This window comes from Podarcis erhardii (genome assembly GCF_964252035.2).
Source record: "Podarcis erhardii genome assembly, chromosome: 7".
Lineage (NCBI taxonomy): Eukaryota > Metazoa > Chordata > Lepidosauria > Squamata > Lacertidae > Podarcis > Podarcis erhardii.
In genome coordinates, this window is record NC_138511.1 from 63,331,964 (window position 1) to 63,359,003 (window position 27,040).

Below are 27,040 nucleotides of genomic sequence, written 5' to 3' on the forward strand. Positions count from 1 at the left end.
ACAGCTGCCGTCGCATGGCAGAGAGCACGGGAGGCAGTTGGTGGTGTAAGAGAGTCCTTAGTTTGCAGAGAATTAGGGGAAGCTTTGCCCTGAAGGCTCCTTGAATCCCAGAGCTGGCACTCATGTGCTGAGCCGCCCAGATAGGCGTCTCCCTTGCACTTCAGGTCGTCAGGGGATGACAGCTCAGTGCCAACATCTTTATGAGAAAATTGCAAGGCTCCCTCACCCACACAATCCCCAGGCCCGACTTTGTTTATTACATCTAATTTGTCTGCACAAAAGCTGGCTCACTGCATAATGACAGGCTTGGTTGGCTGTTGTGACTTTCTGGTTTTCTTTCTTTCCTTTTTTTCCGACCCCCCTCCCTTAACTTTTTAATATATTTTTTGCTGTAGCGGTTGCAATATTTAAAGCTGTTCCACCAAGTTAGGTGGGGGTGGGGGGTTGCATGTGCATGCTGTTATTTATTTTATGGCAACTGATGGATTTCCCGATTCTCCTTAGCTCCTGCTATCTCTACTACTTTTAGTAGTAGTTAATTTAGACCACATTCACACCATGCATTTCAAGCAGTATGATATCACTTCAAACAGTCACAGCTTTCTCCAAACTACTCTGGGAGCTGTAGTTTGTTAAGGGTGCTGAGAATTGTTAGGAGACACCCTATTCCCCTCCCAGAGCTACAGTTCCCAGATGGGTTTAACAGTCAATTCATCTTTGTAAAGAACTCTGGGAATTGAATTTCTGGGAGAGGACTAGGGGGTCTCCTTACAACTCTCAGCACCCTTGACAAACTACACTTCCCAGGATTCTTTGGGGTAAACTGTGTATTCAAAGCAGTATCATGGTGGTTTAAATGTATGGTGTACATGCCACTTAATGCCATAACAAGGCTTCTAAGGTTTCTAAATAGTTTATTTAAAAAAAAAACCAATTACACAAACATTAAAATGTAAACATCCATAATTAAAATGCACAATAAAACAGTCCCATTAAAATATAAACCTGGAGAGGTGAAGAGAAGCTTGCAAACTGGATGCTTATTTAAAGGGACTTCTTCTTCTTAAGGGTATTCCAAAGCCTTGGGCCATCTGACTAATGGTTCCATCCTGTAATGCTGCTCCCTGCAGCTCTGTTATTTCAAGTGCATTGCAAACCCTGACATTGCCAGGGATCAGAGATGGCAAAGAAAAGCTACCAATTTTCAATCTGCGGGCGTCCAGCACTGCAGCCTCCTGGCAAGAGGCAATTTATCCTTCATCTAGTCTGGGAGCTGGAGAGCTTGTTCCTTTACAAGGAACCCTGAACCTCTCTGTGTCTCCTGTAAATGGGGCAGGGGCTTGTCATGCAGAGAAACAGCTCCTGAAATTCTTCTTGTTCAAAGGAGGACAGGAGCACAATAACTAAACTGCAGCCCATGTGTATACATTCAACAGAGCAGCTGAAAAGTATTTTCTCCTAAGCATTCTACTCTAAAAATGCTCCACATAGGGACAGATGAATCTGTTCATTTTGGTTTTCTCCATATATCATTTTTTTCCAAACTTAAATTCAGTTCTCTGCATTTCCTCAGCAATTATTTTTTCCCTTTTTAATCCTGATGGAAATTCGTCAGCACTTCAGTGAGAATTTCTCCTAATAAACACATTTCTGTATGTAATTTTGATTAATAAAAACATTTTTGCAAGCAATTTCCCCAATATAATGCATTGTGGTATGTAATCATGTGTGTTATTTTTCACTAATATATGCATTTTCATGCACACCTTTCAAATAGAGAACTGCATTGCAAAGTTTGAAGAAGTATGAATTTTGAAGGATAGCTGTGTTTTAGTTTGCATATTGTGAGACGTCCTAATTAGGTGGTTTCAAATTAAAATGCAAACAAAAGCAAATTTCTTCCCTCACCCCATTATTCTCCAGATAGCTGCTGAAGGTTTCCTATCTTTATTTGACATCATACAATATCAGATTTCAATATTTGGCAAGATATAATGGCAGACAAATGAGGTGGAATTTCTGCCTGTACTGATTAATATCTAGTGGCTCAATCACATGAGAAAGCCATCACTTGAGAAGTCAGTGCACGATGAAATCAGGGATGACTATAGCTCTGTGGCAGAGTGCGTTCATTACACCAGGGGTGGGGAACCTCTGACCCACAGGTCAAACATGGTGCATGAGGCCATTGAGGGGAAGCACATGCCCACATGTCCTATACCCGACAACATACATGCTGTCAGGTGTGGGGAAGATAAGGGTGGTGTTCCATAGGAATGATCAGGAATGGACTCCAGATTGCTTTAAGTGGACTTCACCATGCTCCTTTGGACTGGAGCAAGACTTGCTCCCAACAGACCATCATCTTTTCACCTAGGAATACCCAACATGGTACCTTCCAGTTGTTGTTGGACTGCAAATCCCATCAACGCTGACCACTGGCTATGCTGGTTGCAGCTGATGGGAGTTGTTGCCCAACAATCTTTGGAGGGCACCACATTGGCTACCCCTGTAGCAGCCTATTTAAAAATATTTATATCCCGTCTTCCCCATAAAATGTCCAAGGTGGCTCACAAGGAGCGATAAAAAGACAATAAAGGACATCTAAGCAATAACAGCAAAAGATGACAAAAGACAGCTGGCAAAATAGCTTAAAACCAAGGATTCATGTGCCAGAGGGAGCTAAAATTAACAGCAGGCCAGGCCAAATGCCTGTCTAAAGAAAGGAAGGCCTTTATAGAGTGCCAAAGTGTAAGTGCAGCCACTGAAAAGGTCCTATGTCCCGCCTTCAGAGACTGATGTTTTGCACAGATTGCATCAGTCAACAATCTTAATACATAGAGTCATAGGTGAGAATATGGCCAAAGCTCAGTAATAAAAAACATGCTTTGCATGCAGAACATCCTGGGTTTGATACCATAGGGCAGGCATAGGCAAACTCGGCCCTCCAGATATTTTGGGACTACAACTCCCATCATCCCTAGCTAACAGGACCAGTGGTCAGGGATGATGGGAATTGTAGTCCCAAAACATCTGGAGGGCCGAGTTTGCCTATGCCTGCCATAGGAACAAAGAAAGCTGCTTTAGATTTAGTCAGACCATTTGTCTTTTTAGCTCAAAAAAAAAACAAGTATCCAACCTTTCCTTGGTGATTGTCCTCATCCTCTGTCTTCTTCAATACTAACATGTCACAAACCAACTTGAAAGCCTCATGCTCAACCAAATACCATGCCATCACTTACCCTGGCACTCCAGCAGATAGCATCATTGCTGCTGCCCTGAAAACAGTATCAGTGCTGTGCTCCCATAGGGGAGCTCAGTATTGTCTACACTGACACGCAGCAACTCTCCATGGTTTCCAGCAGGGGACATTCCTTACCCAAAAACTCCAAGGGTTGAACCTGGGACCTTCTGCATGCAATGCAGATGTTTTACTACTGAGCTACAGCTCATACCTTTTAATGGGACTCCATAGGACTGCAGATTCTACAGAAGACTAATGGAGCCTCATGATTTGATTCAGGCCATTATCTGCTCAGATCAAATCAAGTGAATCCACTTTGAGATCTGAGTTCTGCAGGTTCCTTTTCCATCCCAATTACACTCCAACAACACCCTGAAGCACCATTTTAGCTACCCCCTAGGGTAGGCAGTGCTGAGCTAGATGAACCAATGTTATGACTTGGATGATACAGGCAGCTTCCTAAGGCCATCCTTTAAGTATCACATTAGACTTCAAAGGCCATGAGCGTCACTTTGAATGGGCCCCAGAAATGACTCAGAAGCCAATGCAAGAGATGCTCATATTCTAGATAACTGGCTCTGTTCAAGAATCTATAACCACTGGATTCTGGAGAGTTGAAGTTTCTAGGTAGCCTCACATGGAGTATGTTGCAGTAATCCAGTCAGGGTGTAATGAAAGCATGGGTCACCATGGTCAGATCTGCCTTTTCCAGGACCAGACATGGCTTCCACCTTCATCTGCCCCAGCTACAGCAAAGCATGTCTCTCCCATATCAGTCTCCACAGCCACAGCAGGTGCTGCAACCTTCCAACAGTGTGACCTTACCTTCAAAGACACAGTCCTCCATTGCCTCCCAAGACAGACAGATGCCAGCAATTAATTTTGCAGTCGGAGAGCCAGTGTGGTGTAGTGGCTAAGAGCAGTAGTCTCGTAACCTGGGGAACCGGGTTCGCGTCTCCACTCCTCCACATGCAGCTGCTGGGTGACCTTGGGCTAGTCACACTTCTTTGAAGTCTCTCAGCCCCACTCACCTCACAGAGTGTTTGTTGTGGGGGAGGAAGGGAAAGGTGAATGTTAGCCGCTTTGAGACTCCTTAAAGGGAGTGAAAGGTGGGATTTCAAATCCAAACTCTTCTTCTTCTTCTTCTTCTTCTTGTAAGGAGTACAAAATAACATACGAGAAGTATTTTGACCATTCAGAAGCACAATATGAATCAGGAGTGGGGAACCTTTCTCTGTCTGAGAGCTGCAATCCCTTATGGGCAACCTTCGGAAGGCCACATCCCAGGAGTGGGTGGGGCCAGAAGCAAAAGAGGGTGGGGCCATAAATGCAAATTTTACTTTGTACAGTAGGCTAATTTCTACACAAGCTCACACCTCCTTCTTGATATGCCACCCAATAAAGCAAGAGGCGTTATCAGAGTTACAAGCAAAGACATTCCAGGAGGGTGTGAAGCCAGGCCTTGGGAGTGAAAGGTGTGGGAAGGGGAAGAAGTCTGAGGGCCAGATTGAGAAGTCTGCAGGGCCACATTTGGCCCCCAGGCCTAAGGCTCCCCACCCCTGATAGGAATGCTAAGGGGTGTATTATGTAGGGTGAGCTTGCAGCCCTAGTATTGCCACTTGCCTTTCGATTCTTTTCCTAACACCACCATCGCTTCTTCTGTAAGCCCAAGAAGGCATAATTCTGCCAATACCTTTTCCCTGGTACAATTTACCTTTCCGGTTGCAATAGCAGTGCCAGGTAGCCTATGGCGCCCCTGCTTAATATGCTAACAAGATTGCTAATGATGCCTGTTAATTAGTCAAGCTACGCATGGAACGAAGTCATTTCCTTCTTGGAAGGAAGCTTTCTGAAGGGTCCTAATGAGGTTATAACAAATCCCTCGCATACTGCTTTGCACATAGACAACGTGGAAAATGCAACCCATGAGGTTGGCTCCAGCTTTTGGGGTGTCCTCTGGAAACATGGCTCAGAAGGGCCCCTCTGCTGATGGGGGGACAGACAGTAAAGGTTTTTCCTCTGGTAAAACATGGTCCCAATTTCATCCCAAAGTTTGCTTTTTGAGCAAGCTAACTAATGAAAATTGAGATTGCTTGAATGACTATGGTAGCCATGAGTCAGGATTCACCTCCCTCGCTGGAAACCCTGGAAGTTAAATTTCTGAAGGGGGGTTGCATAGATCAGGTAGCCCATGTGGTGCCCTCCAAATGTCGCTGGACTCCAGCTCCCATCATCCTTTGAGCACTGGCCATGCTGGCTGGAGCAGATGGGCACTGTAGTCCAACAACCTCTGGAGGGCATCCCCTTGGCAACCCCTGGTGCAGATGAATCCCTAGTGCACATCCATGCACTGGAACACTAAAGCGCATTGCAGCATGCAGCCTGCTGTTTCACACACCGCAGCTGCTGAGATATAATTTGAACTGCTGATTACATGGGATAGTACAGTTGCATTTATAGATCTTCAACCATGAGCACAACTATTCTCTTTTGCTTTAGCATTAGTGCAGAGTGAATGAATACGACATGGAGCATTTGCAGCAGACCCAAAGCAGATGCTCCACCCAGAAAGGGCTGTGAAGAAATGTTAGTGGATTAATGTTCTATGCACAGCTGCAAGGAACTCTGGAACACCGAATTGTTGTTGTTGTTTGTGTTGTTATATTTATATTTATATTTATATTTATACCCCACCCATCTGGCTGGGTTTCCCCAGCCACTCTGGGTGGAACCCAACAGAGAACTAAAAACAGAATAAAACTTCAAACATTAAAACTTCCCTAAACAGGGCTGCCATCAGATGTCTTCTAAAAGTCAGACAGTTGTTTATTTCCTTGACATCTGATGGGAGGGTGTTCCACAGGGTGGGCGCCACTACCGAGAAGGCCCTCTGCCTGGTTCCCTGTAACTTCACTTCTCACAATGAGGGAACCGTCTGAAGGCCCTCGGAGCTGGACCTCAGCATCCGGGCTGAATGGTGGGGGCTCATACAGGGCAAAGGCAATTCTTGTTATGTTATGGATTCCATCACAGTTTGCTTTCTCCTTCTGAGAGGTCCAGTCAATTTTAGCAGCCAAGGTACCTGCCATGGAAGTCTGCTTTGGGATATTAGAGGTGACCTAGTGAGGCTGTTATCCCTCCAGGAAGTCCCAGACTCTGCTCATGGTCAGCAGCACTAAGTTTCAAATTGTTTGGCCACCTCATTTAATTATACAGTCTCAACATTTACCTCCTTTCTTGCTCCCACTCTACAGAACCATAGAGTTCCATCATGCAGTGTCTCTGCCCACCTTCTTTTCCCCCAGAGCACAGAATACTGGAGGGCCTGGCTTTTGCCTCCCCTGCTGTAAGATATCTATCTTAAAGGACCATTGGTCATCCTGTCTTGAGATTATGGGAGCTGGAATCCAACAACCTCAGAAGGGCACCAGGGCCCTCCACCCCTGGTATAAACATTAATGGACCAGATTCCACTTCATTAGATGCATGAAACAATCCCAAATTATAGCTAAGAAATAGTGTCAAAGTTATCTTTTCCCTTTGCCCTCCCAGTCCCTTTTCCTTTTGTATCATGTTTTTGTAGATTATAAACCTGAGGGCAGAGACTGTCTTGTTGATATTTATTTGGGAGCCACACTAAGAACCTTTTCTTACTTGCAGTAGTCTCGTAATCTGGGGAACCGGGTTCGCGTCTCCGCTCCTCCACATGCAGCTGCTGGGTGACCTTGGGCCAGTCACACTTCATTGAAGTCTCTCAGCCCCACTCACCTCACAGAGTGTTTGTTGTGGGGGAGGAAGGGAAAGGAGAATGTTAGCCACTTTGAGACTCCTGAAGGGGAGTGAAAGGCGGGATATCAAATCCAAACTCCTCTTCTTCTTCTTCTTCTTCTTCTTCTTCTTCTGGCTGATGTGTGGAGTAAAATGTCTTTGAGTGAATGAATGAAGAGAGAGAGAGAGAGAGAGAGAGAGAGAGAGAGAGAGAGAGAGAGAGGGGAACCCAAGGATGTGTGTGTGTAGAGGAAGGTCAGAGGGAATAAAAAAGGACAGATAATCACACAAAAACAAATAGCTACAACGGCAATTAGCAGGGCTGTCTTGGTGATAACAAAAAAGTCCTGGCATTTGTTAATCTTTGAGGTATCACAAGACGCTTTGTTGATTTTGTTACAAGAGACTAACAATACAAATCTAACCATGTCTATTGAGATATAAAGGTTAGGATTGAAGGCTAACATGGCACCACACTGGAAATTCTAGCATTGGCAACCTAACTGACACACATCATGTGCTTTTAAAAAAAGCATTATCTCGATTTAAGATGCTGATTTGAATCTTCTGATTGTAATTTGGCAGTTCTCTGTTGCAGTCTCCATTTGAAATTCTTTTGTTTAATAGCCACCTTAAGTTCGGTTGTAGAATATCCTGGGGGCCCGAGATATTCCCTCCCTGGCTTTTCCCTAATGCCATTTCCAATGTCAGATTTGTGCCCATTTTATTTTATTTTTAATTGTTTTGCAGTAGAAATTAGCCAGTTTGGCCTATGCAGAATGCAAAGCAGCTACACAGGTAGATGGGAATTTATAGCTCATGCTGGAAGTTGAGCAGGTAGATGAACCCCTGATGTTGTGGGTATTTTGAGGTCCTTAATAGCGTTGCATGAGTAGACATAGGGACCAAGGCTACATTAGGGGAATAAGGGTATTTCCTACCAATGCTCAGCAGCCTTAACAAGCTACGGTTCCCAGGATTCTTTGAAGAAGGCTTCCAGGGATGGGTGCCAGTGGTGGCATGACTAGAGCCACAAGAGGGCAGAGTAACTGATGCAACTCTTGGTACTGAAAGGTACTGAAGGCTACCTTTCAGCTAATGATGGAAGAGTCCAACGGCTCTGGTTTATCTCCGTTTCTCATTTTTTCCCATCTCCACATCAGTTCTCCACATCAATTTGCAAATTCTTTTTCAGAAAAAGTTTTCCCAAAAGTTCATCAGCGTTATAATGTGGATTTCTCCTGAATCTACGCATTTTTGCAAAGCAACTTTCTCCGGTATAAAGCATCTTTGTACGCTGTTTTCATGAATATATGCATTTTTATACACAATTTACCTAATATATACATGTTTGTGCACATTACTTGGCTGCATTATAAAATTAGGAGAAGCGCAGTTTTCAAAAGACAAATACGCTTCGATTTGCATATTGTTTCAGGAAGTGTGAATTAGGTAAGGTAAAGGTAAAGGGACCCCTGACCATTAGGTCCAGTTGTGACCGACTCTGGGGTTGTGGCGCTCATCTCGCTTTATTGGCCGAGGGAGCCAGTGTACAGCTTCCGGGTCATGTGGCCAGCATGACTAAGCCGCTTCTGGCGAACCAGAGGCAATAATGCTTCTGAATACCACTTGCTGGAAGCCAAAGGCATCTGGTTGGTTGTTGTGAGAACAGGATGCTGGACAAGATGGACCACTGGCCACTTCCAGCAGGCTCTCCTTGTATTCTTATGGTTCTACACACACGTTTCTCCATCCAGGCAAGCAAGAGTCACTGTCACAGTTCAGGGACACATCCCAGCCAGACAAAAGCACTCAGGAAGGGCATGGAGCAGGGCAGATGAGGGGTGTGGCTTGCAGAGAATGCCATGGGCCAAAAGAAAGAGGCCTGGGGGCCACATTCAGCCCCTGTGCCCGGGGGGGGGGACTCCTGCTCTAGACTTGTAGCCAATGAAGGGAATTATTTCACTCCTCCATTTGTATTCAGTGATTCAAACAATCTTAAAAAGGCAGCCATCCAGCAAAGCTCAGGTGGAAGCTGAAGAAAGATCTATTTTGTCGCCCAGAACTGTGGCTAAGTTCAGGGTCCTAATAAGACCCCGGCATGTGTGCATTACGCTTTGTATTTGCTCCCAGTGCCTTGCCAAGACACCTTAGGACAATGGTGACAGAGAAACATCCTCCCAGCTTGAAATGTTGCGGTCCCCTCTGCACATTTTTGAAGATGTGCAGCTTTTTTGTGGGTGGCCTGAGTGCTTTGCCTTTGCCTGACAAGTGCCCTGGCATCCCAGCTGAACTGACAAGGCAGCCGTCATGCAGGTTTGAGGATGCCTCTTGCCGCAATTGCTTCCCCTCCCGCTTTTTAATGCTGCAGTTTTATATTTATGAATAATTGAAGTGTGATTTGTGGCTTGCAGGAGCCTGGCTGCACGGCGCCCCCATAAATCTGCTCCAAGAATGGAGTGACCTTGTGCCTTTTCTCTCTCCCCTCTGCTTTTCTTTTCCTTTGGCCTCCTCTCCCCCCCCCCCCCCTTACATTCATTCATCTATCCGTCCACCCTTGCATTTTTTATGAATAGCTAAAAATGAATCCACACTTTTTTAAAAAAAAGGCAGGGGGAGTGATAACATGAAAAACTATCCACAGGGGCTTCTCAACTCCTGCCATAATGTTTTGTCCTGAAATGGGAAGGTACACAGATATCTCCTTCTCAAGTCTAGAGCCACCAGCTTTTGCATCCAAACATACCAGCTTCCTCTTTAGGGTTGCTGACGCTCAAGAGCCAGTACAGTGTAGTGGTTAAAGTGTCAGACTAGGATGTGGGAGACCAGGGTTCAAATCCCCCATTAGACATGAAGCTCACTGGGTGACCTTGGGCCATTCACAGACCCTCAGCCTGGCCTACTTCACAGGGTTGTTGTGAGGATAAAAAAATGAGGGAAAGGAAGTGAGAGCCAAGGCCTCCTTGGAAGAAAGGTAGGCTATAAGCTGGCAATTGAATCCTAGGCTGAATGAAACCATTGGTCCATCTAGTTCAGTGGTTTCTACACTAACGGGGGTTCTGTAGAATTTCAGACAAGGGTCTCTCCCAGACCTACCTTGCAGCATGGGTGTCTCAAAAACAAGTCATGCCAGACTAATCTTATTTCCTTTTCTGATAGAGTTACAAGCTTGGTGGATCAGGGGGATGCTTGATTTACTGCTTTGCTGGTTTCAGGCTGTATTTTTGTTTTCATGATATTGTTTATTGTTTCAATGTTGTGCACTGCTTAGAGGTTTTTAAAATATTAAGCAGCTTCGAATTTATTTTAAATGATGAATAAACAAACCAGCTATATTCCAGCCATACTACACCTGACAGCACTATATCAGACTCTACCCCAAATACACCAGGTTCTACCCACAGCCTGCTAGATTCCACCCCCAGCCCATCAATGCTCCGTCCTCATTCTCCCACATCCCACTCAGCCTTTGCCCTAGACCAGCTGGCTCCACCCATCATCCACCTGATTCTACCCATGCAAACAGTTTGCCAGATGGAGCCTAGCACAATCCAAAGTGTATTTATCTATATGTACAGAGGATGGGGGAGAAATCTGATGCAGTTTGCATTTAAAGGTGAACCCACACCATCTGCATTTTCCAAAACAATATGAGGACTGAAACAGCCATCTTCAAAATTTGCAGTTCACTGTATTTGCAATGCAGTTCTCCAGCCAAGTAATGTGTACAAAAAATGCACATAGTAGTGCAAAGTGAGCATTGAAATGCATATGTAAGTAAAAAACAATATACACAACAGTGTATTGATTTATTTATTGTATATTTGAGGTAATTGCTTTGCAAAAATGTATATATTTTGAAAAATTGTACATATGTATATAAGGAGAAATTCATCCCAAAATGCTGGTGAATTTTCATGAGAGCTTTTTAAAATTAAAACTAAGATGGAAATGTGGAGAACTGAAGGTTGGGAAACTGAGAGAAACTGAAAAGTGATAGATTTGCCCACCCCTAGGTTGGTGGTGGGTTGCTTTGTTTTGTTATGGTGGGTGAAGATTCAAATGTACTTCTTCCCAACCTGCAGGAAAAGCTTCACCACTCAATTCTCCTGGTTGAAACTGAGAAATGTGAGATCAGCAGGGATCTGTTCTTTCACAGCTCAGGTTTTTTCCCCCCTTTTCCTTCCCTGATTGTTTGAAATCTGGTTCCAGTTGCAAGCTGCAGTCACTTTTGAGTCAAAGTTTTGACTAAGAGCTAAGGGGGTGGGGAGGTCTCTCCAGTGGTGCTGAGCTTGATTGAAGTTCCTGCAGGTTGGATTGGTATGGATCAAGGTCTCCAATCGCTCCATGGCCTCTGCCTTCTCTCCATCTTGTTTCAGATGCTGATCATCCAAGGAGGAGACAGATTTAGAAACGTTTGCTCAGGCTCACCTGCTTTTGCTTTTTGGATGCCTGTTCTTAAAAAAGGGAAGCCTGAATATGTGCCCCCACACTAGGGATAGGCAAGTAAATTTTGGTTCCTCTCTGTTTCTCGCAACGTTTTAGTGCAAATTTATCTTAATCTACATATATTTCTATGTAATTTTGCCTAATATACACAGATTTGCAAAGCAGTTTCTCCTGGTAATGCATATGTTGTTTTCACTAACACATGCATTTCCAGGCGCACGTCATCAAAGTATATACAGTTTTGTGCATTACTTGGCTAGAGAACTGTATTCCAAAATCTGGGGAAATGGAAATCTTGTGTGTTGTTTCAGAAAATGTGAATCAGTTATGTTAGCCTTTAAATGCCAACATGGGGGCCTCCAGATGTTGTTGCACTCCAACAGCAGCCATGCTATAGTCATATATTATATGGCTATCCTACCCTGAACATTCCTGAACTCATTTGATCTCTGAAGCTAAGCAGGGTCAGGCCTGGTTAGTACTTGGATGGGAGACCACCTCCTTGTCTCAGTAGAGCATGAGACTCGTAATCTCAGCGTCATGGGTTTGAACTCCACATTGGACAAAAGATTCCTGTATTGCAGGGGGTTGGACTAAATGACCCTCGTGGTCCCTCTACAATTCTATTATTCTATTAGCATGTCCAGTGCCAGGGACTACGGGAGGTGGAATACAAGAGCACATGGAAAGCATGTTGGCTAGCCCTGGTTTCCACCAGCAGGCAAAACCTTTCCAGGTTTCAGAAAGAGATTTTTTCCCCCAGCACCAGGGATTGAACCTGGCATCTTCTGCATGCAAGAAATGTGTTCTACCACTGAGCTTCTGCTCTCCCCTCACCTGTTTTTGCTGGTATTTCTCTTGGTAGGTTCGTCTGCTGCCACCCCACCAATGGCAAGATGAGTAGGCCACACAGCGCACGGTTATGACACCATGAAGAGTTACCATGGGGAGCGCAGCCAGTCACGAGAACACCCCTGCCACTGCGTCCCAGAGACCTGCGACCAGCCAATGGAATACATCCACCATAGCCAGGAGTCTCGCCAGCCATACCTCCTCAGCCCCAGTGAGCCTTGTTCCCTGGACCACTACTGCCCATCGCGGGGCTCTGCCGAGGCCCCGCTCAGCCTAACGGAGCCCCTCTCAGCCGCCAGCAGCAGCAGCACCTTCCCTAGGATGCACCACACGCCACAGCAGTACGACTCCTGCGACGAGTGCATGGCGGCCGCCCACCCTTCCGGCAAGATCAACCGGCTGCCCCCCACCCTCCTCGACCAGTTTGAGAAGCAGCTGCCCCTGCACCACGACGGCTTCCACACCCTGCAGTACCAGCGGGCCAGCAGCACGGAGCAGCCACGGAGCGAGAGCCCCAGCCGCATCCGCCACCTCGTCCACTCGGTCCAGAAGCTCTTTGCCAAGTCTCACTCCCTGGAGGCCCCCTCCAAGCGTGAGTACAACGGCACCAAGATGGAAGGCCGGGGGGGCGAGGGAGGGTACCACCACCACCACCCTCACCACCACCACCGCCAGTCGCGCCATGGCAAGCGCAGCAAGAGCAAGGACCGCAAGCTGGACTCCTCCTCCTCCTCCTCCCGCCACCGGAACAAGATGATGGGCTGGTGGAGCTCCGACGACAACCTGGACAGCGACAGCAGCTACATGGTGTCTGGGAGGCAACACGCCATCGACCAGGCCACCCAGTACTGCGTGGACACCCCTGAAAGTGCCTTCAGAGACTTGACCTTGAAGAGTCTGAAGAGCGGAGGTGGGGAGGGCAAGTGCTTGGCTTGCGCGGGAATGTCCATGTCCCTCGATGGCCAGACGCTCAAGCGGAGCTCCTGGCATACCATGACCGTCAGCCAAGCGCGGGAGGCCTACCCCAGCTCGGGAGGAGGCCCGGAGAAAGCCTTGATGCTCCAGGAGGCCAAGGCCAAGGACCGATCCTATCATTATCTTCAGGTAAGGAGGTGGGTAGAGGCTGCGCTGCTGTAGAGGAGGAGCAAGCTTTGTGTCTCCAGTTCCATTCCATAGAGCCCCTTAGATACAGAGATATAGATGTCTATACCTTGATCAGGAATGGGGATGTTTTTGGATTACAGTCCCCTGCATCCTTGGCTGTGCTGGCTGGGGCTGATAGGATGGGCTGATCAGGCATGTAAAGCTGAGACCGCACATCCCATGCGCTGCGAGATGTGCACTAGTTAAAAGGGGCTTGATTCCTTGATCCAAGCATCATATGAGGAGCCCCCTTCCATGATTGCAAGTCATTCCATCGTAGGTTTGATCATGGATTAAAAAGACAGGAAGCATGCAGGGAATGAGCCCCTTCCTACTGACCAGGCCTTGGGCTTTTCGGATTCCCTGCCACTCTGTTTCCAAGGGCAAATGCCCATGTATCCAATGAATGGCCAGCCTGGATCACTTTCAAAGGCTCTCCCCTGACGGTTTCATCCCCAAGCTTAAGACTCCCCTCCTGCTGATTGCGAAAGCTCCCCCCCCCCCGCCCATTTGCCGCCTTGCTCTCTATTCCCTTTGCTCTCCTTTGCATTCCCATGATGCACTGCAGCTCCACCTTGATGTCGGTGATTAGAGAAATGTCAGGGCTATAATAGCCTCTGCCTGCAAAAGGAAGAAGAAGCACAAAGGCGGATTTCTGTTTTAAAAGGCCCGAGGTTTCTGAGGAGCTGCTGGCTGCGTCAGCTTACCAAGGTGTCCGAAGACATCCGAGCATTGCGTTGCTCTTGCTAATAATGCCCAAACAAACAATTAAGATGAACCACCTTGCTCATCTCTCGGAGGGCGGTTTCTGCACAGGCCTGATCAATGGGCTCCGCACGCTAATGAGGAGGGCAACCTGGGACAAGGCAGCCAGAGAAAACGCATGGGGGCCTGAATGATCTCTCCAGAATTAGTTGCTTATGGAAGCAGATGCATGAAACCTCTCCCCTTTGGCTCTTTTCTAAGTCTCCTAAGGGCCAAGCATGTAGGGTGAGGGGAACCGGGTGTACCCAACCAAGCATCTGGAGGGCTGGCCTAGGTTGAAGTGCAGGCCCACTAAAATATTAGAAGAAAGACAAGCTAAATTATTGATGTTATTGCTGTTGTTATTATTAATATTATATCCCTCCCTTCCTCCAATGGAAACTGGGATGGGAAACATGCCAGTGCTAAAACAAGACAACTAAAATATGTCAAAACAGTTTAAAAACTACGTACCTCCTAACAAACAGGTCCAACCCATCCTGTTTCTACCTTAATCAGCTAGTTATAAAAGTGAATCTACATGGAAATGTCTATTTAAATGCCTATTTTGTCACATATTTTATCTAACTATTCACATTTAAAACATGTTTTATCTTAAAATATATTTCTCCGCACATTTGAATAGTGGTGCAACAATAAAACTGCTAGTGCATTTGCAAAGCTAAGCAGGGTCCACTATGGTTTCAACCTGAATGGGAGGCCGTGTGTTGAGATTCCTGCATTGACTCTCAGGGTCCCTTCCAACTCTGCAGTTCTATGATTCTATGTTTCTTGAACTGAATGCTGTTTCACAAAATTCTGAGAGGTGCAACATCTGAAGGATAATTTCATTCTGATCTGTGCATTCCTCTAGGAGGTGTGGGTCAGGTCAGCTTGCTTTGGAATCCACAGAATTCCACAGAAGTTGATGGCTGAATTGCACATTGACTTGGAATGATTAGCCACACCTTGAGCTTTAGGGTGCTGGACTCTTTGTTCTTTATCAAAGGGCGGTAAACTGCCTTAGGGGGCACAGGACAGAACATGTCCAACACAAAGGGCAATATCTGGGCACCACTGACACACACTCTGGTTCTGCCGCCTGAGGTCATCTCCTCACTCTGCCTACTAGTAGGGCCGACCCTGTCTAAAGGTTTTGCCAGAGGCATTAAGAAAGGTGAATTTGGTGGGTGCTCTTGTACCTAGGGGCCTTGTAAAGCTGTTGTCCTCCTCCCTAGGAACCAAGGTTCCTGAAAATGCTGAAGAGGTAAGGATAGGTCTGGTGCATTGTGTGGTTAACCCAGCAGTATTCCTCTTAGTCAAGGGCTTGAGAATAATTTTGCCTAATTTCCTGGACTGAGTTCCCAGTTTTCTGCCTTTTGTTCCTCGGATCTCTTGTTCATATTCCTGGCTGGATGTGCAGAGTGAGTGTTGGCGCTCATTTGGCTAGGAAGCTGACAGAAACAGAGAGGCGACTTGGCATAGCTGCACACTACTGGTGGATGTGCTTGATCCTGGTGGAAAATTCTGACCCCAGCTCAAAACGCAGCCACATTCCAGAATCTCACTCCAATTCCTTGCTTCTGAAGCCTCGCATATATTTCGATCTCTGCCCTGACTCTTCCCAAAGCTCAAGGCAGCTATCCATGATTAAATACAAATGAAATATTGTTCAAGCAGCAGGCCCAGTTCACTGTACAGATAAAATGTAGAAAATGAAATTACCCCCACAAAAACCCATGCTTGCTTAGATCCAACTGTTAACAACTAGAACGTCTTACAGTTAGGACTGTGCAAGTAATTAAAGTTTTTATTTGCTTGCTTGCTTGCTTATTTGTTTGCTAGCAGGGTTGTAAGTAAGAAGATGGGCAGGTGAGGGCTGGCTGAGAGCAAGCTGAGGTTGGTGGAGCCAAACCCCACTCAGCCTAATGGACCAGCCTTCACTGGCCAGAATTACTCCCAGTCTCAGATACTGGCTGCTGGAAGGGGAGATCAGGTTAGAATTAGGCATTTTCAGGGGAACTTCAGTGGGTGGTGAAAAGGTTAACTGTGGGTGGGGAGAGGGTTAACTTCTGCCCCATACTCAGCCTTGGCATTAAGTAGCAAACTCAGGCTTGGGAGCTCCATGTTTACTCTGTAACACATATCTCTGCCCTTGGGGATGGGGCTTTGATTCAGGTGGCACTGAAAGGCGAACTTACCCAATTCACACTTTCCAAAACAAGATGTGAGTCAAAAGTCAGCCATCCTTCAAAATTCTCACACCTCTGAAATTTGCAGTGCAGTTCTCCAGCCAAGTAATGTGCATAAACATATACGTACAAGCATTGATTAGTGAAAAGAACATATACGAATTTTAGTGGAAATTGTTTCACAAAGTTCTATTAGGCAAAAGGTGTATCAATGTATATTAATGCAAAAAATGCATTATAAATGTGCATTTTAGGAGAAATTTGCACTGGTATGCTAATGAATTTTTATGATGATTTTAAAACACACACACCCCTTGGTGGAGAAATGTAAAGAATTTAAGACAAGATAAATGAGAAGCTGGGAGAACCTGAAACTGACAGACTTGCCCAGTCCCTGTCCTCTGCCTTTTCCCTAGATCCAACCAGGCTGCCTTGTGCAGCTAGGGTTGTGGTTTGCTTGCCTTTTGCAATCTGCCTGCCTCAGTCCCTGGCTTCCTCCTGCATTCCCCCCCCCTCCTCCTCCTGTCTTCCTCTTTAACATGCACCTCACAGATTTTTGCAGAGGTCCCTGGCCTGCCGACCTTCAGCCTGCATCATCAGGGCATCCCCCTCCCCCTAGCACACACCTGGATGGCTGGATGGCTTGAATGAGCCTAGCTGCTGCTGCAGGTGCCGCATCACCAGCCTCCCTTCTTTCTCCCGGTTTGCTTCTGGTTATAAAACATTTAAAGGTATTTCTTTAAAATAAATAAACAACTGCTGCTGGAAGGAACCAGGACTCTTCACCCCAGCTGCTGTTTGATGAACTGTGATAGAAAAATATACATGTATCCCCCCATGAAGCTGGGATACTCAAGTTACATCATGATGATGATGATGACAACGACATGTATTTGTCACTTTTTAAACCAAAGTGTCTCAAAGCAACTTACAGGATAAAAATAGAAATTATTAATATTACTATTTATTAAATTTGTTGGACACTTTATCTTGCCCAATGTAATCCAAAGCGACTTAAACCAAACGAATGAACAAAAAGCCCACATAGATCTATTAAAACCAAGCTGGGGGTGAATTAACAAGGAGCATTTGCACCCCATGCAGCTACTAAGTTTTCAACCCCTGTTTTCACCTTCACCCCTATAGCCATGCCTTCCCCCTATATTTGTTTGCTTCAGTCATCTGACAGGAGACTCCTGGGTGGGCTCTCAATTTGCATATCTAGTCCTTTCTGTGACATGCTGCTTCAGGAGGACACCAAATCCTGAAACTAGCCCTCCTTGGGCACACAGACCCACCACATAATACACACACACAGGGACGCAGGTGGCACTGTGGTCTAAACCACTGAGCCTCTTGGGCTTGCCAATCAGAAGGTCGGCGGTTCGAATCCCCGCAACAGGGTGAGCTCCCGTTGCTCAGTCCCAGCTCCTATCAACCTAGCAGTTCAAAAGCATGCCAGTGCAAGTAGATAAATAGGTACCACTGCAGCAGGAAGGTAAACGGTGTTTCCGTACGATCTGGTTTCCGTCACTGTTGTTCCGTTGCACCAGAAGCGGTTTAGTCATGCTGGCCACATGACCTGGAAATTTCTCTGTGGACAAATGCCAGCTCCTTCAGCCTGAAAGCGAGATGAGCACCACAACCCCATAGTCACCTTTGACTGGACTTAACCCCTTTACCTTTTTACCTAACACACACACAGCTATTTTGGAGCTGCTTCTATGATCTTCTAGCATGTGGCTGCTGTAGCTGTGTAAATATGCATTTATTTATTTAAAAGCATTCCTAAACCACTTAATATTTTAAAAATCTCTAAGAAGTGTACACTGTGTACAATATAAAAACAATATTTGTGAAACTAAATACTACCTAAAACCAATGGAGCCATGTAAGAGCAAGTAAAGAAGTGATTCAGAGGGTTCATACAAATAATTCAGGATCCAATCTTATGGGAACGTCTGAGCAAAAAGATACATATTTTCAAGACATTGTGTGAAGCAGCTGGTAGCTACTACTTCACCTGTGGTAGAGGGAAGGTCATTCCACATAACAGGGTCAACAGCAGAGAATGCCCCATTTTGTGGCCACCACCCTATGGTATTCTGTAGAGTGCAATGCCACAAGTAGACATTCTCCAGTTGGCTTATATGATCAGAGTCAGGCAGTTTTTCATGCCTAAAATACAAGGCCAGCCCTTCCCTTTAGGTAGAGTGAAATCAACCCCTCAGGTGGCAAATGCTGTGGACAGTGGGGTCAATACCCCAACTATGATCCTTTACTGGAAAGACAAAGCTGTGTGCTCAATGTGGACTGTATTGCCCCTTCTCAGTCAATCTTTGCCAACCTGCCTTCCTCTAGATGGTGTTGGACTACATCTCCCATCAGCCCCAGCAAGCACAGCTGTGTTGGCTGGGGTGGGTGGGAGTCGTAGTCCAATGAAAGAAGCAATTAAAATGCAATTGACAATCACAGCACGTTACAAATGCTGCAGCCAACAAAAAAATCATTAAGCAGTCTGCCAAGACCTTTCACAATTTGCAAGTGGTCCGTAGAGGGCAGGGGGACGTTTGGGAACCACAGTCCTAATAAACACATTTTGTATACAATTTGGTGTAATATACATAATTTTGCCATCCATTCCCCTAATATAATGTAAGGTAAAGGTAAAGGTACCCCTGCCCGTACGGGCCAGTCTTGACAGACTCTAGGGTTGTGCGCTCATCTCACTCTATAGGCCGGGAGCCAGCGCTGTCCGCAGACACTTCCGGGTCACGTGGCCAGCGTGACAAGCTGCATCTGGCGTGCCAGCGCAGCACACGGAATGCCGTTTACCTTCCCGCTGGTAAGCGGTCCCTATTTATCTACTTGCACCCGGGGGTGCTTTCGAACTGCTAGGTTGGCAGGCACTGGGACCGAGCGACGGGAGCGCATCCCGCCGCGGGGATTCGAACCGCCGACCTTTCGATCAGCAAGTCCTAGGCGCTGAGGCTTTTACCCACAGCGCCACCCGCGTCCCAATATAATGTAGTTGTATGCTATTTCCATTGATATACAGTATGCATTTCTGTGCACATTTTGTTCTGCCAGAGAACTGCATTGCAAAATTCAGAGAAGTGTGAATTTAGTAGGATATTTGTGTTTCCGTTCATGTATTGTTTTCAGAAGTGTGAATTTCTCCAAATCCCCTCCCACATATTCACCAAATAACCTGTGCTCTCTCAATAAGACAGAGGAGAACGCAGCAAGATGGCTGGTGAGTTACTGAGTCTCTAGGGCCCTGTGTTATCATTAGCTAAGACCACAGCCCAACATTTCTCAATATATTTGCAAGATCACAACCTGACAGCAACAAGCATTACTCTGCTTGAACCAAACTTCATTTTTATTTATTTATCCTACAGTATTTCTACCCCATTCCGCAGCTGCGAAAACCTCCTAAAAACCTCCTGAAAACATGACACAGTGGTTGGGAGGAGGGAGGAAAGCAAATTCTCATACTAGTTCTTCATTTTTAAAAAGTTATTATTGTTGTTATAGATATTTATTAATTGCCTTCCAGATAGACAGCTATATCAAGGCAATGTACAAAAATGAGTGAAACTTAGTTGGATATAACCCATTATATTTAGTACATTGCCTTGATAGTCTAACTTAGTCATGTTCATTAATTTCAATAGGTCTGCTCTGAGCAATAAAAACAACTTTAAAAAACCCAATTAGGAACAACACAGAAAGCAACAGAATATGCATTTTTAAAACAATATGAAATGGACACTGCTGGCAGAGGCCTATTCATCCAGCTGGGAAAACTTGCCAGGAAAATAATGTCTTCATTCCCCGCCAGACAAAGTTCTTAGAAGGGTTCTTACCAGTTTCCCACACAACATTATCTCTCCCAACTGGATGCAGTAAACATCCCCATTCATGGAGAAGGAAATTCAAAGATTTGGTTAGTAGGTTGCTTTTGTTTCAGTGCGGCACAAGTAACTCAGGCCTTGTTTGTACAGTGGTGCCTCAGGTTACATACGCTTCAGGTTACATATGCTTCAAGTTACACACTCCGCTAACCCAGAAATAGTGCTTCAGTTTAAGAACTTTGCTTCGGGATGAGAACAGAAATTGTGCTCCGGCAGCGCAGCAGCAGCAGGAGGCCCCATTAGCTAAAATGGTGCTTCAGGTTAAGAACAGTTTCAGGTTAAGTACGGACCTCCGGAACGAATTAAGTACTTAACCCGAGGTACCACTGTATGCATATATCACAGTTGGAAGGGACCACAAGGGTCGTCTAGTCCAATGCCATGCAATGCAATAATCTTTCACCCAATGTGGGGCTCAAATCCATGACTCTGAGATTAAGAGTTTCCTGCTCTACTGACTGAGCTACTTCTAACCTTTCCCAAGCAGATGCCCTCTGGTTGTTTTGGACTACAATTCCCATCCTGCTGGTGGGGGTGATGGGAATTGCAGTCCAGAACATCTGAAGGTGGCTAAATCCACAGTAAAGTTTTGCTTCAAGTGAAACTCTGGTCAGGCCTGAGTGTTCCATTTCCCAGTATTCTCCAATTACAGGGGTCTACTCACACTGGAAAACTAGTTCAGCAGAAACAGCCAATCGCAGCCCTCAAGCCTGAGATTTAAGGCTCCAGTTAATGGAGGGGGGGTGCCAAGCTTGGGACAACAAAGATTGGAGACCACCCTCCACAGCCTGTGGCACTAGTCAAAGTCCTGCCTAAGGATCCCCCATCTCCCTCAGCCTGGACATATCAAAACTTATCCTGCTCCTTCTGTTTACATCCTTCTGCTCCCAGACATGATCCAAACTCCCCCCCCCTTACCCCCAGCTTAGAGGCTTACTCAGCCAGCCAGCTCCATGATGGGCTTGTTCTTTTTTAATTAAAAGCTAATTAACTCTTCTCGCTCTCCCTCTCTGTGTGTGTGTTTTCCCCAGGGGGAAGGAGAGATTGAATGACACTTGACTTGATTGCCCATCCAGAGTGAGGGGCTGGAGGGAGGGGCTGCTGTATAGGGAACACTCCGCCCATCCCATCCTCCCTTTGGCTGTCCCCATCTCAGCCCACTGCAGCAGGGGGGTGGGCCCAAGGATGAAAAGAAACATCCCTTGATGTTTCCTGGGAGAAAGAGACAAAGAGGCAACTGTGTCTGTTCCGGCCTCTTGCTCCCATCCACCTGTTTTGCCCTCCTCCTGATAGCCCAAGGGATGCCAACTCGTCACCGGAAACTGGTAAGGGTGTCATCGGTGCAGACAGATGTTTGCCTGTCTGCTTTGCTGCTCTGGTTATGGGTGGGATTTCATCTGCCGGAGGAGCTATGAGGTGAGGATTTCTGGGTGGGAGAAAGCCCTGCCTCTTTCTAGAGCAGACATGCTTCCATGGGTGGGAAAGGTAATGACTTGGTCTGGGGAAAGTCCATCACATCTGGAGAGTCTTGAACTGAAGGGTAGGCAGGGTTCAAGCTCCGTTGCCAACCTGGCAACCTCCAAATATTTTTGAACTATAACTTCCATCAGCTGAAGGGCACCAAGTTGTCAAAGGATGTTCTAGAAAACTATGATGTATAGGTCAGGTTGTGTCTACAAGTAGGCAGTTTCCAGCTTTCTGGAGGCTAAGAAGCCAGCTTTAGTTGCCTCTAGCCAAAGAGCTCTGTTAGCTGCAAGATCTTGATGAGTCCATGTTTTGGGTATTTGGAACTGCATATGGAAATGTGGTGATAACTTCAGTGGCTAACCTAATTGCCAGACTGTGCAGGGTATCAGGAGTTCCATCACTAGATCCCCTGGCTTTTTAGAAAACTTAAAAACTTAAAAACAGCTACCTGGGGGGTGGGGTGCAAGTTGATCTGAGCCACTGAGGTAGGGGGACTAATGCATTTCCCCAGACTGTTTCCCCAGTTTAACTCTTCCATGTGTGCCCCCCCCCAAAAAAAAACTTAGATCAGCAGTGGAGGTAGAGAGAGCTCATCTGTATTTTACCTGTATTTTCACCTTTGCTGGCTAATTGAAATTTGGGTGATTTGTATTATTACTAGAAGTAGAATTAGAATTTATATACTGCCCTATACCCGCAAGTCTCAGGGTGGTTCGCATGATAAAATCAAAGTATAAAACCACCAAGTACATAATCAAAATAAAAGCAACAACAACCCAATAACCCTCCCCCAGGGCTATGTACATGATTTATTCTCTCTGTGTGTGTTGTCAGGGCTTTTTTTCCAGCTGGAACTTACCAGAACTAGTACTGGCACCTCTTTGGGGCATTTGGGGCGAGCTTTAAAAAAAGTTTCCCCTCTTTAAAAAATTCACATATGATTTGGCTGTAGGAGACAATTGCTTTAAGTGTATGAAGCAAAATATGGCACATAGGACAACCAATTTTACGCATGTATCTTATTCATCCTTCTCAGTATGGGCTCCTGAAAGCTGTAGTCCATAACACCTGGCGGGCACCAGGTTGGCGAAGGCTAGTTTAATGTTTTGCAGTACCAACATTTTATCATCCCAAAAGAGAACTTAGCAGTTGTGCTCATCTCTTATTTAATTTGTAAATCTTAATAAAAATATTGATATCTTCAAAGAACACTTAGCTTAATGTATTTTGAGATACAGGAACTCAGAGGAACACTCTGAACATCAAGTCAGATCGAGTTTGCACACACCTGTAGATCCCTTGATTTGACATCACCACCTGATGGCTGGTAGCTGAATGTGTGAATGGGCTCTGATGAAAAATGTATGTCTTCTTGAAATGACATCTGAGAGTGCAGTTCACTCTCAGATAAGTATCTTTCAGTTGCAGCCTCCTGCAACTAGGTTAGCCAGGATCAACCCCATAAATTAAACAATGGTTTAACAGTTGAATAGCAGACTTGGATTTGGCTGCTTTTTGGCTGCAGAAGATCACTTTTTTCTGAACTCGTTCAATATATAAATACCCACATTTCTTTATGTAAAAAGTTTTGCTTAAAGCTCAGGGATAGAACTTTGAGTGGACTCTGTTGTTGTTGTTTTAAAAATCCAACTTCCTTTTAGATGTGAGTATTTTCCCCTTGTGAATATTTTTAAGTAAAAAGAGCAATATTCATTTTGACATTTCACATGAAGATAGAAGGCAGCAGAGTCTGGAGAAGATGCTTTCAGAAGCAAGGGAATAAGGGTTGTATCCAACCACTGCAGCACTAAGTCAAGTCTCTTGGCAGCATCCTTCTTCCACTAGCAAAACGTTTTTGCTGCAGCAGAACATTGTTGTACAAGGAAATGCATAAGCAGGTTGCTGGTAACTTTGTTGCACAATAGATTTCACAATCTGTCGTGCAACAGATTTCCCCTTGTGCAACTGTTGCAATGAATTTGTCTGCTGTACAACATTAAAACTCACCCATGTGCCAACACAAAAGCCCTTACACCAGCAAGCAGAGAACATTAGATACAGTCCTATGACATACACACACCAAAGAAAAAAAGCCCACAGAAGAAGAAAATAGCTGGGCACATTTGCATCCTAGTTTCTGTCTTATGATGCACAAAAAACACATCCATTCTATGCAGATAAACCAGTTTATGATTTATTGATATGACTTCCTTTCAGCATGAAGGGATGGTGGGAGTCAGGAAGGACACGGACAAACTGGAACGTGTCCAGAGGAGGGCAACCAAAATGGTCAAAGGCCTGGAAACGATGCCTTATGAAGAACGGCTAAGGGAGCTGGGCAGGTTTAGCCTGGAGAAGAGGAGGTTAAGGGGGGATATGATAGCCATGTTCAAATATATAAAAGGATGTCACATAGAGGAGGGAGAAAGGTTGTTTTCTGCTGCTCCAGAGAAGCAGACACGGAGCAATGGTTCCAAACTACAAGAAAAAAGATTCCACCTAAACATTAGGAAGAACGTCCTGACAGTAAGAGCTGTTCGACAGTGGAATTTGCTGCCAAGGAGTGTGGTGGAGTCTCCTTCTTTGGAGGTCTTTAAGCAGAGGCTTGACAACCATATGTCAGGAGTGCTCTGATGGTGTTTCCTGCTTGGCAGGGGGTTGGACTCGATGGCCCTTGTGGTCTCTTCCAACTCTATGATTCTATGATTCTATGATTCTATGATTCTATGATTCTATGATTCTATGATTCTATGATTCTATGATTCTATGAGTCATAGGACAGCAACACATGGAGGGCAGTGAGGTGTAATAAGTTCAGAAAACAAGGTTTACTAGGACTCTGAGGGCCAGCAACCTGGAACCAGGTGCAGAATAGTGACCTTGGGGTGGAGCCAGACCCAAAACAGTACTTTGGGGCGGAGCCAATTACATGCTGCACCCCAAGAGCCATGCACTGAGATGATCTGCATCTGCAAACCTGAGCCTACATCTGAGTTGCTACAGATCAGCAATTCTAACATATAAATCTGAAACAGGTTAGCAGAATTGAGCAAAGACTGGTCGAAAGCAATTGAACAGCCCTTACAAGCAAGGAATACAGACACTGCGAGAGAAGTAATTAGCACAAGCCCAATCATGGCAGAGATCTATTTCTTTTTTGCTTGCAATTTCAGAAACATAGAAAGTTACTTTACACCGAGTCAGACCATTGGCCCATCTAGCTCAGCTCTGTCTACATTTACTGACAGTGGCTCTCCAGGGTTTCGGAGAGGGTGTCTCTCCCCAACCCTACCTGGAGGTGCCAGGAATTGAACCTGGGACCCTCTGCATGCAATGCATGTCCTCTGTCACTGTGCTTTGGCTCGTCCATATTTTACTTACTATTGTTAAATTATTGAAAATCAGAACCTGTAGCAAACTACAAACCACCCAGGGACCTACCATTAGATCTCAGTGTATTTGTAGCAGGCAGGCAGTTTCTTTACAGACAGCTTCTGAGAGCCATAACCTTTGCATACCTTAGCAGTCTCCAGTGGAGATGTCAGAGAGCTTCAGGGCATCTAACCTACTTTCCCCCCACCCCCTCATCTTTCCCTGGGAACTGTAGTTTGGGGAGGCTTATCGATCACTGGCAGAAAATTCTCACCAAGCTACAAAGAGTCCCTGTCAGGGATAAAGAGGGTATAAATAAATAAATAACGGTGATTATTATTACCGTTAAGGGTTTTTAAAACCAATACAAGTTTGTTGTGTAGAGTCAAACAGAGTGCTATCGTTCTCACAGGGATATTTGAGAAGGTTGGTAGAAGAACATGATCGAGATGCAATCATTCCCTCAAATGCTATAGCTGCATCCTTGGGGCTGTCATAAATTGTCACTGGCATCTTCTGTGGAACTTCCTATTAACCTTAAAGTATCCAGCATATATGCACACAAGACACACACTGCATGAGATTTCTTTTTTCCTTCAGGTACCCCAAGATGATTGGGGAGGATATCCAGCTTCAGGGAAGGATGGAGAGATACCCTGTCGACGGATGCGGAGTGGCAGCTATATCAAGGCCATGGGAGACGATGACAGTGGCGACTCGGATACCAGCACCAAGGTTTCTCCCAAGGGGGTGACCCGGCGTGAGGGGTACCGCCGTTCCTCCAGTGTAGATCAGGCCAGAACCAAGTAAGAAACTGAGAACAGGGCATTTCTCATCTAACCACGCGTGGGGGCAGGGGGAGATGCTCAGCAAAGGGAACAAAAAATATATGGAATTTTTAGTGGGTGGCAACTGATAAGTAAGGTGAGATGCCTTGACCATGAGCAGGAGCCCATGCATAGAAGGGATGCTTAGGCAAGAGGCATGTAGGACCAGACTGGAGTTTCAGGACCTTGGAGAACACCAAGCACGGCAGTTGCACAAATGAGAAACTGGCCTTCTATCCCCTTTGGACCAAACCACACCCTTCTCGGCTTGACTCCTTTCCTAAAGGGTGGAGTATCTTCAGTGGGTAGTTCTGGAAACTTAGCTTTTCATCACCTTAGAATCAGCTCCCACCTTATTCAAGTCAGTGGGAAGCATCCAGCCCCTGCTGTAAAGGGGCCCAGTTTCTTGGAAGAACCTGGCTCAGAGTGGACTCAGTCACAAGGGGCTCTTGGCTAGGCTTAGTGCCAAGCTCAGCACCTCTTTCTGATCCAGCTGGCTCTTCCTCCTTTGATACAGTCCTCACACCTGCTCAGGATCCACGACAAAGGATAGGGGCTGTCATATAAAGCTTCTACCCATCTATTTTTGTGTTTCTTTAAAACTATGCTCCGCACCAGCTGAGAAACATTTTTCCAGCCCAAGGACCACATTATCTTGTAGGAAAGTTTCCAAGGATCACATACCAGGGATGGGTGAGCAGAACAAAAATGTACAGTTTACCTTTGTGCACTTGTCTGGCTTCCAGACATCCCACTCTGACCTCCATCAGGCAAGCAACAGACATTCCAACCTGGCAAAAAAAAAAAAAATGAGATGTGAAGCAGAACTGGTGAGGGTGTGGCCTATAGAGAGGGGGTGTGGCCTGAGGAGAATCCCAAGGGCCCAATAGAGGGACTTGGAGGGCTGCCTTTGGCTTTGGGGCCTGAAGTTCCCCACCCCTATCTGATAGGATAAGGGCAGGGAGCTTGCGAAGTCAAACCCAGCCAGCCCTGAGTCATTTTCCATCTGCTCTGATCGTGTCATGTTTTGGGTTTTGTTCAGAAACCTTTCTTCCCCATGTC

At 45.7% G+C, this 27,040-nt stretch overlaps 1 protein-coding gene across 3 annotated transcripts in view; it reads left to right on the forward strand.

Annotated features, from left to right (window-relative positions):
- Positions 1-27,040, forward strand: part of DLGAP3 (DLG associated protein 3) — a 183,628-nt gene that overhangs the window by 135,630 nt on the left and 20,958 nt on the right. For 2 of the 3 annotated variants that reach the window (XM_081871849.1, XM_081871851.1), the window contains exons 3-5: positions 11,392-11,514; positions 12,327-13,417; positions 25,752-25,957. In XM_081871849.1, coding sequence (XP_081727975.1) covers positions 12,392-13,417; positions 25,752-25,957 — 1,232 coding nt within the window. In that variant the 5' untranslated portion in view covers positions 11,392-11,514; positions 12,327-12,391. The remainder of the gene's footprint in view (positions 1-11,391; positions 11,515-12,326; positions 13,418-25,751; positions 25,958-27,040) is intronic. The other variant, XM_081871850.1, reaches the window with a different exon arrangement.